The 17,398-nt window shown below is 40.8% G+C and overlaps 1 protein-coding gene across 1 annotated transcript; it reads left to right on the forward strand.

Annotated features, from left to right (window-relative positions):
• The first annotated feature begins 267 nt into the window (after positions 1-267).
• Positions 268-16,382, forward strand: plekhf2 (pleckstrin homology domain containing, family F (with FYVE domain) member 2). The gene is made up of 2 exons (XM_080767472.1): positions 268-620; positions 11,777-16,382. Exon 2 carries the CDS (start codon positions 11,788-11,790, stop codon positions 12,526-12,528), a length of 741 nt encoding a protein of 246 aa, XP_080623598.1. The 5' UTR covers positions 268-620; positions 11,777-11,787; the 3' UTR covers positions 12,529-16,382.
• Positions 16,383-17,398: the final 1,016 nt, after the last annotated feature.

The following is a 17,398-nucleotide window of genomic DNA, read 5'->3' on the forward strand; positions in this document are numbered from 1 at the left end:
CGTCAGTTAATCAGCCTGTTTTGTTTTACCCAAAGTGTAGTTTCTCTCTGTACACTTTGGGTAAAACAACGCGTTGTGAACCTTTCTAATACATTTGCTTTTGGAAACTGCCCCCAAAAAGTCCGCGAACTATTTTTAAAAGACATTCCAGTCCGCCTGGTGAAAACCACATTATAATATGCCCCGTCCTGTTTACTACTGTTGCGCTAACTCCCGTCGTACGTACACCTAAAACACCGGTTTTTTACGCCGATCCACAAACTCACAACACTTTGCATCAGTCGCGCTCTGTGAGCTTGTAGATCGGCTGTTTTCCAGCGCGCGACACTCGGTGTACGTACGATAAAGTGTAGACCCGTCTTTAATCCCCTCCCAGGCTTTTATCCTGCGGTGACAAGTAGCTAATGCGTCTCTCCAGCCTCTCAGCGGAGCCATATTGTTATTATTATTTTCAACTTCAAGTCAGGAGACCGAGTCGGGAGCCGCTGTCTGCGGACACAGCGGGTAGGTTGGGTGGGGGCAACGTTCTTACTCAGTCACCCAGTTTGGACTTTGGAATACCTCAGAGTTTCAAATAACTTGAAAGTTGCCGGGACAGAACAGAAGAAGAATAACCTCGGGTATGTAACTGTCTCGATCGGAGTCAAGTCTTTGCTGGTTCTTGTACTCGTGCTAATGCATGCTGTAGCTAACTAACAGAGTTGGGGAAGTAGGACTTTGGTTAGTAAGGATGAGAAGAGTATAGCCAAGCTAGCTAAGCTTAGCATAGCAATAGCTTGCTTCATTCACACAGTTGTGTGGTTAATGTTAAAGTAAAGAAAGTATGATCGCCTGTATTAAGCTTTTAAAGCATGTAACAAGTAAACGAGGACCACACATGTGAAGAATTGACTAGAAAACCAGTTTTTGAAAGACTTCACTAACTTATATAAACTAAACTAGCATCTGCTTCCACACAGCTAACCTGGCTAACCCCATGAGCCAGATTGTGCCTGAACTGTAGTTGGTGATAAACAGTGACAATGGAAATATTGACATTTACTGGGAATCATTTTGTCGAAAAGTGGAAATAATAAGCTATTAATTACACTATACCGCCTTGTGTAACGTTAAGCATGAATGAAACTCCACAGTGGCCACTTGACTACACAGATCTATGGGAAGTCTCAGTCAGCCTGAAGCCAGCTTAGTTATGTCATGACTCATGACAGGAGAGATTTATCAATGTAGCTTGCCCTCTGTAGTTTAGTCGTCAATACAGAATTTTGGTTAATTTCAGTTGTTTTTTTGCGTTCAATCCATGTTAGTTGGGTGACGTTTACGGCAGTTCCGTCCGTGACCGCGGAGAGCAAAGGTCCGTTTCTCAATGGATTTGTCATCTAGGTGGGTCATTAAAGAAATTGAGCCCCCATGTAAATCGCAAAATGTGGGGGAAATTCATGAGAGCCTCAAATCCATATGGTCACCATCAAAAACCTGTTAAGCGAAAGGCACAATAACTCAAAATTACTTACTCAAAATGAATTACTTAATTTGTTTAATAACCCTCAAATCCATTGAGAAACTGACCTTTGCTCTACGTGGTCACGGAACTGCCGTAAACGATCCAACTATGTATTGTTAGACTTCTGGTAGGGCTCACTTGCAATAATCTATTATAAACTTTGAAACATCCCATCATCACATGGAAATGTGTTAATTGTGCTTTTAGGTTCTATTTGTAGTAAAGGGACATGTGCATACTGTAAACTAAGCTACTTGGTATTATGGCCAATTTGTTTTTTGTTTTAAACAACAAACCGGTACTTTACTAAACCAGGGGTGCCCAAAATAAATAATTTCCTCACCCTGTTGAAAGGTGGACTTTCAAGCCTGTTTCAAAATATGTAAGTTATCTGCCTTTTTTTAGGGAGGGGGTCAGGGCTTAGTCTTAAGAGACATTGTGATGCTGCAGAACCAAGAGGTGGAACAAGTAATTAACAAATTAGATGGGAGCTTGCTTCCTTCTGCAGCTTTTCAGTGTGACAATGCACTGATCGCCATAACTCTCTCTCTCTGTTGTGTAACTTGGATGAAAACTACATAAAAAGTTGAGTGAGAGCTTAGTAATCACCTCCTTATATTACCACATCCATGCCAATACATGTTGTGCTTGCCATGCCAATACATGTTGAGGGCTTATTAATTGCTAATGGTTATTAGTGTCTTAACTGATGTGGTCTTGTCTGTCAACTACAGTACTTCTCCCCTACATATTTTCACTGACGGACTAGGCCTAATGATGAAAGTCTAAATTAAACATTTTGCCATGCATGTTGTTGAGGGCTTATTCATTGGTAATGGTTATTAGTGTCTTAACTGATGTGGTCTTGTCTGTCAACTACAGTACTTCTCCCCTACATATTTTCACTGACGGACTAGGCCTAATGATGAAAGTCTAAATTAAACATTTCACCATGCATGTTGTGACTGGCAATGAAATGAAACACTCAAGCATGCTGAATACTTTCCCAAGTTTATAAAAGAGTTTAACATATGCTGGCAGGCAGTTTTCCAGCACCTTTGAGTGTTAGCTCTCAAAACACACAGGAAGTGTTGTTATGTCACATGATTTTCACATGTCCTCACAATTGAAAAACAGGATTCAAGTTAAGTATCAGCCAAGTTTCTCTTCATGGGGGTGGTTCATGGGGGCAAAAGGGGACGTTGTTAATGTGCATAACAGGCCTGTTTGGCAAAAGGATTTTGAATTGATTGGATATCTATAAAGCCAAGCAACAAGGCATTCTGATACTATATTCAAATGAATGTTGAACAAGTGAAAATAGTCACATCTACCAAAGCCACTTGATTTGACAACATACATTGTCAGGCCAGCACTGAGTTAGACTACGGGAAAATTGTTTTCTTGTCAAGGTGCATAATTACCACCTACCATGATCATCAAGCAAATCATTTTCATTGTGGCTGCTGGTTTGTGTCCCATATAGGTAAATCCACTTGGCAATGGATTTAATGGTCATTTACTTTACCTACATCAGACATGTGCAGTTAGGGAATTAGGGAAAATTGCTCATCTATTTCTTTAGATCCATCAGCCCCTGTCAGTGTTCCATGGATGGATATTATCCCTATCCGTAACGCACTCGGCAGCATGATCTGGTTACTTTGGGTTGCTGTGGTAAAACCAGTTTTCCAACCAAGCTGGGTGAGGTTATGTAGGGTAGTGTTAAATGAACAACAAGTCAACCTCTCCCACCCTCAGGGAGCACCAATCTGCCTCGTCAGAAGTACAAGATGTCTGGTCTAGGTTGGTCGTACATGTAATCCAGCACCCAGCCTGTATAATCCAATATAGAGTGTATATAAATGGGTGCAGATTACATGCATAAGAATAGGCTACTTCCACTAGCCAGTGCCACACATTTAGTGGTGCTGGCTAATAATTATGATGTTATATAGAGCTATAGGTTAAAGTAATGAGTGGCAAGGTGTCCTCGTTATTCCTGAGAGACATTTGCAATTGAAATAACAGAAATTGATGTAGGCTATTTTACAGCAAACTCTGTTTTCTTTCACTCTGTTGGATTATTGCATTTAAATGTCGTACATGAGAATATTAGAATGAGAGAAACTGTTCGAACCACATTCCTCGGTATAGGCTAGCCATGCCCGCAATCCTCATGGTTCTACTCAGACAAACTTCTGTGCTTTATATCATTTCGCATTGCTGTGTCTCAGTGACATTTTTTGACGACATTGGTATCGGCAATTACTGTATGCAGCTGACGTGTCATGATTTCTAACTACTTTCTACCTGTTTTGGGCATGGAGCTTGTAGATCTGCTGTTTTTAGAATTTTAAATATTTTGAAAAACGAATCGAATCTCAAATCAAATACTCTAGGACTCTCCAAAATCCGGATCAGCGTCGGACCCAAAAGTCTGGCATCGGTCGGGCTCTAGCTGTGTGTCCGCCATTATTGTTCCTTCCTCTCGGCTGTCACTGAACGATCTGGCAAACGCAGAGCAGAATAGGCCAGAACATTCCGAAATAAGAAATGCAAGCATAAAGGTTTCAATTAAAGGCAGGGTCTCTGCAGATACTGGTGGACTAGTCGACCAATACCATAAAGTAATAATTGAGCAGGATAGTTTTACTTTTACAAAACCTTTTCATCTCAAGACCCAACGGATAAATTTGATGTGACACAAAATTTCCCTAATTTGGGCATAATAGGCAAAAATGTATTAAAAAAATCACAAACTTTCCAAACAGATCTACAACCTCAGAACGCATTGCCATGTGCAACATCGTGTTTGTGATTGTGTGCTTTGCTGAGCAAATACGCTAATTATGATCTGCCACCTGTTCAGGGATCAGATAGTTGTGAAGGACAACTCTAAAAATAGTCATTGTTTGTTACAGAACTGCATCAATGCCCAATAACATTTCTATCAGGAAAACCCTCCCTGCTCTCTCTCTCTCTCTCCCCCCCTCCTTTCTCTGTTTACATACACTAGAGTTGAACAGAATACAAATTCTAGTGGTCCCCATCCTCCAGTTCCAGGACTGACTGAAAGGACATTTTTGGGGTATTCTGGTCTGCTTTTGATCTGAGGACCATCCGAGGTCAGAATTCTAACAAAGTATCATCAATCAACCCATCAGTCATTATGTGGTGTTTATTTCCACCATAATAGGACTGTTGAATTTCACTCTCACTCACGGGATCAAAATTTCTCAGAAGAGTAGGTAGACCAACTGTTATTCACAAAAAGAAGTTATGAATAATAATAATACATGACTGTATGCGGACAGGGACACACCAAACTTAATTCTGCCTAAGGGCTGATTCATACTCCTATTTTACCGCTGTTTCGGCGCTGTAGTGCCAATGATTTAGGCTCGTCAGAAATTTTCAATAGCACCGAAGAGCCGACTTTAGTGTGACTGCACCCTAAACCTGTATATTGTAGTGTAGGCTAAAGGTTTAGAACACCTGATGGTTGTGTTGCATCAACTGAGATTGAGGGTTTTAAGCCGTTAGTTTTTTTTTGGGAGGGAGGGGAATGAATAGTTGAACAACACAGCCACCATTTTTGGTAAACTGGTAGTTTTTCAACTAAAGAAACACTTTTGCCTGAATACCTGCTTTAAATTAATGCCCTGGTAAAGCAGTTTTTCATTTAGGTAATTAATAGGCCTGTTGGCAAACACCGCCAGGCCGTACAAATTCCAATATAAATATTTTATTCTGTTTTCTTTGGTGCCAAGGTAGCTGTCCAGCCGCCATGTTACAAAGCTGTAACTGCTTTATGATTTCTGCCCAATTCTGCCTTAAGGTCCTTTCAAACAGGCAGTGATTTAACACGCCTATAGTAAATTTTCAATGAGACCTGCGTTTATTTTCTGTACGCACGGAGAAGTCGAGGGGCAACAACGCAATCGTATTTACGTGGGTGGCTGGGCATAGGGAAATTACTATCCCTATCTCTAACCCTAACCTAAACCTAACCGCAAGCACGGGAGCAAACCTAAACCTAACCGCAAGCACGGGAGCAGTGCATGTTCAGACTAACGGGACTTCGGATCTATTGGTAGTCCCTCTCGTTCCGTGTACACGCCCACAACTCACCAGACCTGGATTCTGTTTTGTTATTTTTGCTTGCGTTGTCGCGCCCTTCTTGAGCAGACCTGTCACCGGTCATTGATCCAGGCAACAATGTCTGCGTTCATCGCTGCCCTTTTGAAAGGACCTTTACACAATAAACATTTCATTTCACAGATTATTTAAAAATTGTAACCATAAATTGGGTAGCATGGCTACATTGTTACATTTTCAGTGGCACATGATCAACATGATAATATAGCACAACTGATGAGTTTTGAGTGCAGTCCGTCCATCAATTTGTAGCTACTGTATGTATTGCTGAGCTACTGTATTGCTGAGTTTTGAGAGGATGTAGTCCATTACATGTTATGTCTCGTTAAATCTGTTTTTTATGTATTTGTCACAATTGTCCTGCTTTTTGCTATGTAGATAATTGTGTGTAAGTGTTGTTGCTGTTTTGTTTACTGTCGTTTATAGAGACCAAACCAAAGACAAATTTCCACATCGTGGACAATAAATGAAACTAACTAACTAACATCAAATAAATAATTCTCCATCTGCAGTCATTAGCTTGTATGTTTTGAGTGGATTTTGGCCATCTTCTCCATCTTCATCCACTTATGTTTCTTTCATCCCAAATATCGTCCTGGGCTAAAAGATGGTAGAGCTAGAGCTCTCAACTAATGGTTCATGAAACGCATCATCATAGCTTGTGCTCTTAAAACCTTTCATTCATACGAACATCATGTAAACATGTCACCTTTCCAGTCTTCTCCAGTGCTCACAAAGATGCTTCTATGCTAGGGACCTGTGCACAGAACATACTGAAATATCCACTTCCTATTTAGTTAATATCAAAATCAAAGCCTGTGCACTATAAGGCAGGTTAATCTGCTTCAGCAGCATCTGCATGAGCGTTCTCCTCCCTAGCTAAATGGGTTTCCTTGTTGTGGAGGATGCTGTTTACAGCCCACAGAAGCCCTCTGTCTCTATCCCAACCCTGCCTTTGTCATCATCACTCACTCCTTCTGTTTTTGGCGTCAGGGTTCATGTGTAGCTCTACACATTTGAACTGCAGTGCATGTTGCAAGCTCGGGCAGTAATCCTCCAAGCACTGCATTCCATGATTCTAGTTTTTCTATACAGCCCCTCAAAAGTAGAACAATCTCAAAACTCATGCCACTGCTGTATGTAGGGCTGGTTACAAATCTCCAAAAATCTCCAATATATGATCAGAAGATCGCTATTCAGAAATAACTAGTCCACTCAATCAACAGGCACACAATATACAGTATTAACAGGTTGAATGCCTACAATGTATGGTGGTCTAATAGCCTAGAGTGACTGCCTAAGTATAGAGTTACCTTTGAACAGCCACTGCACCAACCGAGTTGCTTGTCATGAAAATCCACTTTAAAACGGTGTAATCGCTTGTTGTAGTGTAGAAAGGTATTCCATAGCAGCGATCACAACAGCCTTGGCAGACTCGCCATTGTAAACAATGGGACTTAATTTCCCAGAACCCTTTGCATGCATGCGCGACAGGCTAATATGGTTTATGCTGCGGGTTTGAGTAAATGGTGCGCTGTGACTGGCCAGTCACTGTGATTGACAGCCTAACCCTAACCTCAGTAAAACTATACCTAAACCTAACCCTAACCTCAGTAAAACTATACCTAAACCTAACCTCAGTAAAACTATACCTAAACCTAACCTCAGTAAACTATACCTAAACCTAACCTTAGTAAAACTAACGCAGTGGCTGGGGGGCGTTTCCAAGAACCCGAACCCGCAGCATAAACCATATTAGCGCGCGACAGACCTTTTTGCGATGACGCCATCAAAACGCGTCTCATATCCCATTCTGCCCGTATGACTTAAAACTGATTAAAAACGTGGATTACACAATGAAAACATAACTCGCGAATCGCAGGGAAAGTGTTCTACAATTAATTAACTTGGGCAACTCGTGAATAGAAGTCAGTGTTAATGAAAGTAATTAAAGTGGGATATGCTGCATGCATTTATTATTGTTGTGAAATTCCTCACACCATGACATCCCTACTAAAAACTGACACCATACAGTTTCAAAAACAGGTTGAGCTGGCTTCAACTTTTTTCAATGACTCAGTGAATCGTAAATCAATAATATGTTTTGTTTCACCATTTCCACTCCCCTTCTCTCTCCTTCCTGCTCAGTTCCATTATTAAATGGATTACCCTTTTCATTCACACAGTGTTGCCTGAGCATCACTTCAACAGCAACTCTGCAGAATGTAGAGGGTCAGCTTTTGTTGCTGCTAGTGGAGTGGCAACAAGCGAGACAACAATCACGCTGATGCTGCAAAGAGCCTTTGATTTGTTGGCTAATTGATTTCAAACCGGTATCTGAATATTAGCTCAGGAAATGAACAGAATGTCCATAGCTTGACAATCTGATTAACTTTGTTTCCCCCCTAAAGTACAAAAAGACATGTCATGGCTCACACCACTATGTGTACCACCAAATGGCAATGGCACTGAAGTTGATGTGTTCTTCCCTGGCTTAGCCTATAATGTGAATGATGCTTCAAAAGCCTTGATCAGACATCTCCTTCTGTAGTCACTCAAGTTGACTCAACGCATCTAAAAAAGCATGCCGAACCTACACATCATGCTGATGTGTAATCAAGGTTTAATTAACTCCAGCAATGAACAGCAAATGTCACTGAAGCATTCATAAACTACAATGTCTGATACATTTCTGAGGCCACGCCCTTATTAAACTCTTTGTTTTGGCTGCGTGGTAACAGCTGCTGGCAACGCACAAAATTCACCAAATGCTTTAACTATTTCCATGGGCAAATATGATTAATGAAAAGTGAGCAGGATATGATGACTGAATAGTAGTTTATCTGCCAAAGTCTTGAGGTAGAGTGGTAGACAGACTTCAGCATCCACATCCAACATTTACCAGCATTTGGCTGGTTGCTGGTGTTGATTTACCAACCTGAGTGCATGTGGGAAGCCTCTGACCCTTGTCTCAAGGGAGCCCTCCTGTCCCTTGACTTTGAAAGTCCCTGTTCTAGACCTTTAGATTTCTCGATGTGAAGTCTGAGAAACACATACAGTATGTGTAAAATATTACAATTTCAAGTGTACAGAGGCTTTTATAAGTGTCTCACATATGTTTTTATATTACGAGATGTTTGCTTGGTGTGGTCACATACTCACATTTTCTTTCCTGAACGTCTGACAAATTGGGGATTCCCCACTGCTATCTCCAATTTAGCTACATCATTTCCCACATGTTATGCAAAACAATTTAACTGATTTCCTCCCTACTTGGCATTCATGTTTTTTATCTTCTGCTGTCTTGGCAGTAAACAGCTAGACTTGGAAAGCTGAGATAAAAGACAGAGCCTCTGATTAATAAATAATCAAGAAGCGAATGTTCAGTCATTCGAAAAAAGAAAAGCTAATTTTCTTTGTTTCCATCCACTAAAATGTGAGTCTTGGGAGATATGAAATTAGTTCATGAAATAAGCAGTAGGTTTTGTGGTCTTTGTGCCTGTCTCTGGCAAAGTTGACAGGGGCTGGTTAGGTTTCGTTTTCAAGCACAGGGACGAGGGACCCCTCCGACTTTTGTGAATGGACGCGATGACCGTGAATTGACATTTTGGCCGTGTTGTCGCTTCTATTGTAATTGTTGACTACTCCCCTTGTCCGTTCCGAGGTGTTTTGGAGAAATATATTCACAGATCTAGCTTCCATGATCAACGCACTACTCACCGGGGAGAGCAAGAGCTTGCAGACAGAGGCTTCAAAAACAGTACTGCTAGGATCCTGAATTTCTTTTCTTTTCCAACTGTTCTAAAGCGATATAATGCGAGTTCAATGCTTTGTAATTAGAAACCTCTTCCGCAAGTCCATACCCCATTTGTGTATTTCATTTTTTCAATATAGCCCAAAAATTCAACCCCTTCAAGCGCAAAAGTTTTTTTGCAAAAAGTGAAAATGAAGACTTATTTGTATTGTGTACAGTAAGTGTTTCTATTAAGGAATTTATGTGCAAAATCCTAGTTATTGCGCTTTAACAGGGCTTGATGAAATATACTTACTCTGTCAATCTCTTTGTGTGGTGCATGTGGTCTCTGTGCTGAATTGATTCTTGATCATGTTTGGTGTGCATATAGAAATCTTTCATCTATGTCTGAGATCAAAACGAGTAATTTACTTTATCTTGGCTGCAATTGTGTATGAAAGATTAGTAGAATAATGCCCAAACCACACCAGCTGCAACTACTTGCAACTCCTTGCAGCAAAAAAAACCCCACACCAATGCAACTCCTTGCAACTGCTATTGGGAATAATGTTTGCAAGTAGTTGCATGTTGCAAGGATTTGCAGCATGGCGACCATCTGATGTGGTTAGGGCTTAAGACTACATTACATTATTTTGAAGTTGTTTACTTTCCAGCAGTCTTGCATGTTGTTGTTGGGCCTGTCACATGCTCACAGTCCTTCAAGACATTTGAAGACTGGCCTTTTACTAATCAGAGGGAGTTATTGATTGAAATAGGCCTCTTTATTCATGGCTACAGTCATCAGCATATTTTGTTTTGATATTTTCCATTAGATGTTTTACCCCCCTCTACTTGAATTCTGTGCCAATTAGTCACAACGTTGCCTGACTAACGGGGTTAATATGTCAGCAATCACTCTGTAATCTGTATGCAAACATCTCCTCCAGCCTAGGGTCTACAATGCACCAGCAGTGTTGCTAGCGCCCTGAGTTATCGCTGACAGATCACTAGGGAGCCCAGACCAACGGTGTTGGCATCCACTGGCCTATATAACATGATCGCGGGTGGTGTGGTCAAATGCTGGGAAGTTACCATTCTTGCAGATGGTGAGGATTGTGTATATTGGATGCAGTTCAGGAAACTCTTTTTCTTCATCCACAGTCTACAGTAGCAAGTGAATAAAAAAGCCTCAAATCATGAACGCAGCATGCAATTTACATGAAATCTTTCACAGACTTTCCTACTAGGTTGAGGAATATATCCCACCCTTTTCACATTGGCCTGTTATAGCGCCACCAACAGGTGGATTTTTGCAAACACATTTTTGGAACAAAATGCCTCAAATCATCCAGTAAGAAGAAATGGCACCCTTTTCACATTGGCCTATTATAGCGCCACCAGGAGGCCACAACCTGATCTGCCCTGGTGGAGACCTGTGCCCCGAGGGGCACTTTTTCTAGTTGGAGTCTTGATTTGTTTTTTCCTAGGACAAACCTATCCACCACAAGACAGATTTACTAGAATATAGCATGTGATTGTTGTACACATACAATCAGAAGACACTTTATTGTAGCCTACACATTCTTGTCACCTTGGGTATGGCTGGGTGATGTAGACAAAAACATTGATCAATGTTTTTGTTTGAACCAAATTCCCATTGAATATCTAGACTCGTATCACAGTAGAAATACTGTATGTATATTTATATATTACCTCTGGGTTAGAGCAGAGGATCCTCATTTCATCTTATTCAACTGTCAGACCCCAGAGACTAGGCAGCAGCAGGCTTTTGCCTCTCAGCTCCAACTGAAAGGCATCAGAATGACAGAATCACTTCTTCCAAGTTCTAACATGATTCTCAGTACAATATAATGTCACATGATATACATACAGCAGATTATGCAGGCCTCAAGTCTCGTCTAGAAAATGTTTTCAGGTCTGGATATCAATTCAGGAGAGTGAAATTGGAAGTGATGAAAAATGAACAAGATGAAAAGTAAATAAAATGTTAAATGGTCTTTGTGGAGTTTCCTCTCCTGAATGGATTTTCTTTTTTTAAATATTTCCATTTCTCCAGCTGGAGAGATGTTACTTAACAAACACACTATTGCAATGATTACTATAGTACCGGTAATATAGAGCTTAAAACCTTTTTTTTAGGATATGGTCTAATTAACTCGCCATGAAACAGTTGTTGGGTTTCTGGGCTTTTTTAGTTTGTTAGTTCAGGTTTACAGGTTCAATCTTGTGGGACCATCAGCTGTGGTGCCAATAAACATAAACATTATTGCCTTAATGCTAGTGGCCTTTGATTCTTCTGCATCTCAATTTCTCAGTCAAAAGTGAAACTGACTCTCTTCCCTTTCCTTCTCTGCCAGGTGAGGCTAAGATGGTGGACCGGCTGGCGAACAGCGAGGCCAACTCTAAGCGCATTGGAGTGGTGGAGGGCTGCTTTGGTGCAGCAGGCCAACCTTTGGCCATCCCGGGCCGTGTGCTTATCGGTGAGGGTGTTCTGACCAAACTCTGCCGCAAAAAACCCAAAGCGCGCCAGTTCTTCCTCTTCAACGACATCCTAGTCTACGGCAACATCGTCATCCAGAAGAAGAAATACAATAAGCAACACATAATTCCCCTAGAGAGTGTCACCATAGATACTGTACCGGATGAGGGTGACCTGCGTAACGGCTGGCTTATTAAGACACCCACCAAGTCGTTTGCCGTCTATGCTGCCACTGCCACTGAGAAGTCGGAATGGATGAACCACATTGGTAAGTGTGTTGGTGACCTGCTGGAGAAGAGTGGCAAGTCTCCTACAGGCGAACATGCTGCCGTTTGGGTGCCTGACTCGGAGGCCACAGTGTGCATGCGCTGTCAGAAAGTCAAATTCACGCCGGTCAGCCGGCGACATCACTGCCGAAAATGCGGCTTTGTGGTATGTGGTCCTTGCTCAGATAAGAAATACCTCTTGCCTAGCCAGTCCTCCAAGCCTGTGCGAGTCTGTGAGTATTGCTATGTGCAACTCACATCAGGGGGTGGCTTTGCACCGCGCTCGGACTCCATCAGCCGGCCGGGGTCAAAGTTCAGCAGCAACTTGTCAGATGATGATGATGAAGATGACAGCAGTGACTGAGGAAGGCTCTGTCATCCTGACAACCTGCCCATTCCCTGATTGACGAAGGAAAATATTTTTTTCTCGCATATTTTCTACCAGCTTCCACTTGAAATTTGCTTTTGACATTTAGTACCTAGTGCTACAGTGTTTTGGAATGACATTCTCTTTTACCCCCACCCTTTCCGTTGAAGCTGGAATACGTTTCCCAGGAACCATATTGACAAATCAGCAGTTAATTAAGGGAGCTGTGTATGGTTGGTTGCACTGCAGAGCACCAGGAGTAACACTTCCTCTGACAGCCCACACTCTCTCTTTTCCTGATCTGTCGACACCACAGACTTGACTACAGAAGAGAATGGTGCTAATAACAACCCTTGTCCATCTTCACAAGTGTTAGTTTCACATTCACTTTAGTTTAAGTTAAGCTTACTTGTAACTTGTTTTAAAATGCTGTCTTTTTTTCTGCATATTTCTGCCGGTGAACCTTACAAGGTAATTGACTCCTAATTTCTGCAGGGATAACCAAATGTCTGGTCATGCTTAGGGCACTAAACTCAGTCTTTGAGTCTTTCAGGTATGTTACCAAACAGAGCAATTTTTAGCAGGTGTTTGTAAAATTTCAATACTTTTTTATACAGTTATTTTCAACAGAATATCACCCTAATCAACCCGCATGCAATTAGATGGTCTATGCTGCACACTTATGGGTTAAACTTTAATAGAACATGGCCTGTGTCATTATCTCATTAATCTAGCTGCTTGTGACAAATCAACTAAATCAACAATTATGTTTGATGCCCCTGCTTGTTACAAACACTGCACAGCTTAGCTTCTGAATAGTCCCAAAAATGAACTTGACTTATGCCTTTACTGTCACATAGTGCCTTCACAGACAGTGACTTAGCCCTAATTAAGCTTACGGTGTCCACTAAAATGAACTATGTTGCTGAGAGCAGAGAGGCTCAAACTAAAGTTAAATGGGTGTTTGACTGTGAGAAACATTGCTGTCAGCCTGCTTGATTATCCTTGGGTACTGCAATCTGGGTGGCAAATAAACACTAGTCAATAGACAAACACAATTTGTTGCTGGCTGGGAAATGTACCTACTCTAATGGCCACTTTGGCAGAAAATCTAACTAGATATTTGTCTTGATGAATTTTGAGATTCATCAACCAGTGTGACTAGTTGCCTAAAAGGTTAGTTTACTACCGTAACTTGAATCTCATAGTCGATGAGACGTAAAGAACTTAAGCTTATCCACATAGCTGAAGGTTTAAGGATGATTACTTCTTTGTTGTGTGGGGGTGTCGTGCACCTATAATTGCAGCTCTACAAGCTTGTAGAGTTGCTATTTTCTGTGTGAGACATGGTACACAACAGAGTATAAATCACTCTTTAGGTGGTGGTAGGCTCTGTGACCAGAATAATGCTTGGAAAAGTATTTCTCTTTATTCTTAAGATTTATTTTACAATCGGTTTGAAGCCTATACAATGCTTTATATAAAATAGTCTAATCATATATGCAATGCTTTATAAAATACAGTCCAATAGTATGCAATACTTTATATGAAATGCAGTCCAATAGTAAGATGATTATTATTATTATTGGAATTGTCCAATTTGAGACCTCCAGTAACTGGAATGCAATAACCAGAAAATTATCTTAGTGTTTTCTCCTCAGAGAGCAAGTGTCTCCCTGTGTGGTTCTGATGTATGAGGGTCCTCCAAAAACCTTTACTAACCCTGTGTTAGGAAGAGAACTGCCTAGGAACTGAATACCCACTTCCACTTCCACATCTGTCAGACCGTCCTTACCTTCTCTCCCCCCTACTCATGTGATTTGACACTGAACCGGGAACTGAGATATTTGTTGGGGGAGGGGGGTTGTTCACGTTCTTGCTCCTACTCTTGACGGGTTCAATCACCTATCATTAATGTTTCTCTTCCTGTGTTTCCACAGTAATCATTTGTTTGGCCGTTTCATTCCAAAACATTATCTCATCTTTGTTCTTTATTTGGTGAGAACTTCAAAGTAGTGTGGAGCATAGTAACAATGATTTACTCATGTCTTGTCATGTTGTGTCCAATTTGAAAAATAACATTAAAAACACCTGATGTTACAGTATAGCTCAACATTTAAACTGATGTGTTCACAAAAATGTTATTTTCTTGGCATATATCTTAAAAATACAGTGGATTGTGTGCCAGAAAAGGTATTGGAAGAATAGTCTGTTGGTGTCACACAGAAAAGTTGCAAACCCAATCGGAGCACATGGTGAATACAACAGGGACGAGGTCTCTCCAGCTGGTACGTTTCTCCAGGTTTTAATTCAGTTTTGGAAAATGACACGTGAATTTTTGCTGCATTTGCTATTGTACAGTTTTGCTCCAGGGCACTGAGGAGGACGCCACGGTATAGTGAAAAGTACTTCAGGACCATTTACTGTATGTTCTGTGTCACAGCCTAAAGGTCCTTGCACACTGCTGCGTTTGGATTTTTAGCAGCGTTTTTCCTCCAGTCTGCAAGGACCTAAAGTTATATTTTGTCTTTGAATTTTACATAAGTTCATGGAGAAGGTGCTCAATGCAACATGAGAGAGATGAGAAAATCTAAATGTCTAATGATGATTGTCATGCTGTGGCTGGAGCAGGTAACTTTGATTCCAAACACTCACTCATTCCTTCTGAGGAACTCTTCACTGAACACAGAAGCACCACTCTGCTGTCACTTTGCTGTCAGTTGCACTTGTTAGGCACATTTTGATGTAGGATAAAATCTTAAACCATAGGCTGTTAGACCGGAAATAACCATTTAAGTAAATTGTATGTTTTTAAAGAAAATTTGTTTTCATTTTTCTTTTAATCCTGTTGATTTTTGTACAGATTGTTTTGGGTAGTGTTCTTTTCCCCCTCTGAAATTACGCAGTTTTAATTTGTGTGCTCATCCCTGCTTGCCGTAAAGATCAACCACCAGAACTTTAGCCCCATTGGAGTCTAGAAGGTGGTGGGCAAGCCGGAGGACCCGTCGGAACCAGGGAAACCTGTTCAGAATCTGCCTCCATCACAGAGCGGCAGATTGTATCCAAGACCTGTGTCTGTGTGACCTGAGAACAGATTCTACAAATGTCTTCTAAATCATGACGGTTTTCTGAAAAACCTGTTTCTGTATCAGTGCTTCTCAAACTATTTCATGTCGAGGACCCCCAGAATTATATGTAATTGGCCGTGGACCCCTATACCAAAATATGTTGTTCCAGGGAACCCCCTAGAAGCAAATATTTGAGTAAAAAATGTTTGCTGTGAAAGAATGTGTACATTTTCACGAGTTAAATAAATGGATCTACATGCTCGTATCGTGGCACATAATGCCGCACTATGAGCATGTAGATCTGCTATTTTTCAATAGCTGAAGTATAACATAATGCTTAAACAGTAACACCAAAAGGGGTTCCTGTCCTGAATGGGTTAAGGCCGTTTACAGAGACGGTAATGGATTCTGTTTGACAACACGTTTCAGAAGTGAGTGTATGGCGATATTGATCCTGAGATTTGGATTATATATATATATATATATGCCTATTTTCTAATTATTTAAAATGAGAATCCTATTCTTAGCACAAAGATGAGTACAGACATCTTAAGGAGAGAGTGTTGTCTTCTTTGTCTGTTTGGTTTGGTGTGCAAACCATTCAGATCTCATGGATATTTACAAAATCTGTTTGCTTAATTTCCATTGTATTTTTCGGTGTTACTCTATTTTATTTTTAGGATTTGTCATTTTATTTCTTGTTTAAAACTTCTCAAAAGGGCTCCAATCTGAATGTAATATCGTTACTAATTTCCTCAGAAATATAAATAATGTATTGCCTAATCTCTGGCTCTTGTCTTGTTTCTTGCTACTTTGAAGAATAGTGTTTCCTCTCTTGATTTAACATTACTGTCAGAAAATGGATTCCAGGATTCCTGCTCTTAAATATGGATGAATGTAGTCCTGCTGCGAGAGTGAGGTCTATAGCCAACACCAACTCGGGATTCCTGGATCGCTGCCCTCCACAAATTCCTATCCAACATCAGGTTCTTGAGCTCTGCAGTGTTGTCAGGTAAGCTGTCGCACCGCAGCACGTCTACATAGGTGGTACGCTTCTTTCCCCTCCTGGCTTTGCCCTGGGTTGGCTCCCATAGGGTCAATTTACTTGCCTCAAGTTCTGGATGCCTGACGCAGTGCCCTGCCAGCCTCATCCTATCTCTGACTTTGTCCGTGACACGTGGTAGGTCCCCATAGAGGTCCACATTTCTGATGCGGTCCGTCCATGTGTCACCTAGTGCCATTCGTAGCATTCTTGTGTAGACTCCATCCAGGGCTTTTTCCTGTTGTACTACAATGTAGTCCTAAATACTCAATGAATGTTTTCATAATGACAAAGTGCCAATTTAATTGTGTGTATTGCATGAAAATCCACTAAACTATAACAGGAACCAGGACAGGTGTGGAAACCAAACTTGAATAGTACTGCTCAAATAATTAAATTTGTGGGAAGCAATGAGGAATAAATACGGTAGTTTTCAGCGTGAAAGACATCACCTCAGTAAGTAGGCTATACAGCACAAATATAAATAATGTTCCATTAGGTCTCTTGTTATTTTGTACCCTGGCCTGTGTGTAAATCTAAATTGAAATGACCAGCTGAATTATATAACAAAACCAATGAAAGAGAATAACACCCTACAAGTAGGCCTACTATATTTTGAGCTAAAGCTGCCATCGGTAAACTGATCGTTTATAGCAACTGATTTAAAGAAAAAAAGTTGTGACTCAACTTTGCTTCACCTTGTCTTGTTATGTTGAGTATTCCACTGGCTATAACTTATTTTAAAACAATTGCCAAG

Source organism: Protomyctophum bolini (genome assembly GCF_963924005.1).
Source record: "Protomyctophum bolini genome assembly, chromosome: 7".
NCBI lineage: Eukaryota > Metazoa > Chordata > Actinopteri > Myctophiformes > Myctophidae > Protomyctophum > Protomyctophum bolini.

What these genes read in the sequence shown, in the direction of transcription:
- plekhf2 (XM_080767472.1), top strand. Translation starts at nt 11,788, where the DNA reads ATGGTGGACCGGCTGGCGAACAGCGAGGCCAACTCTAAGCGCATTGGA.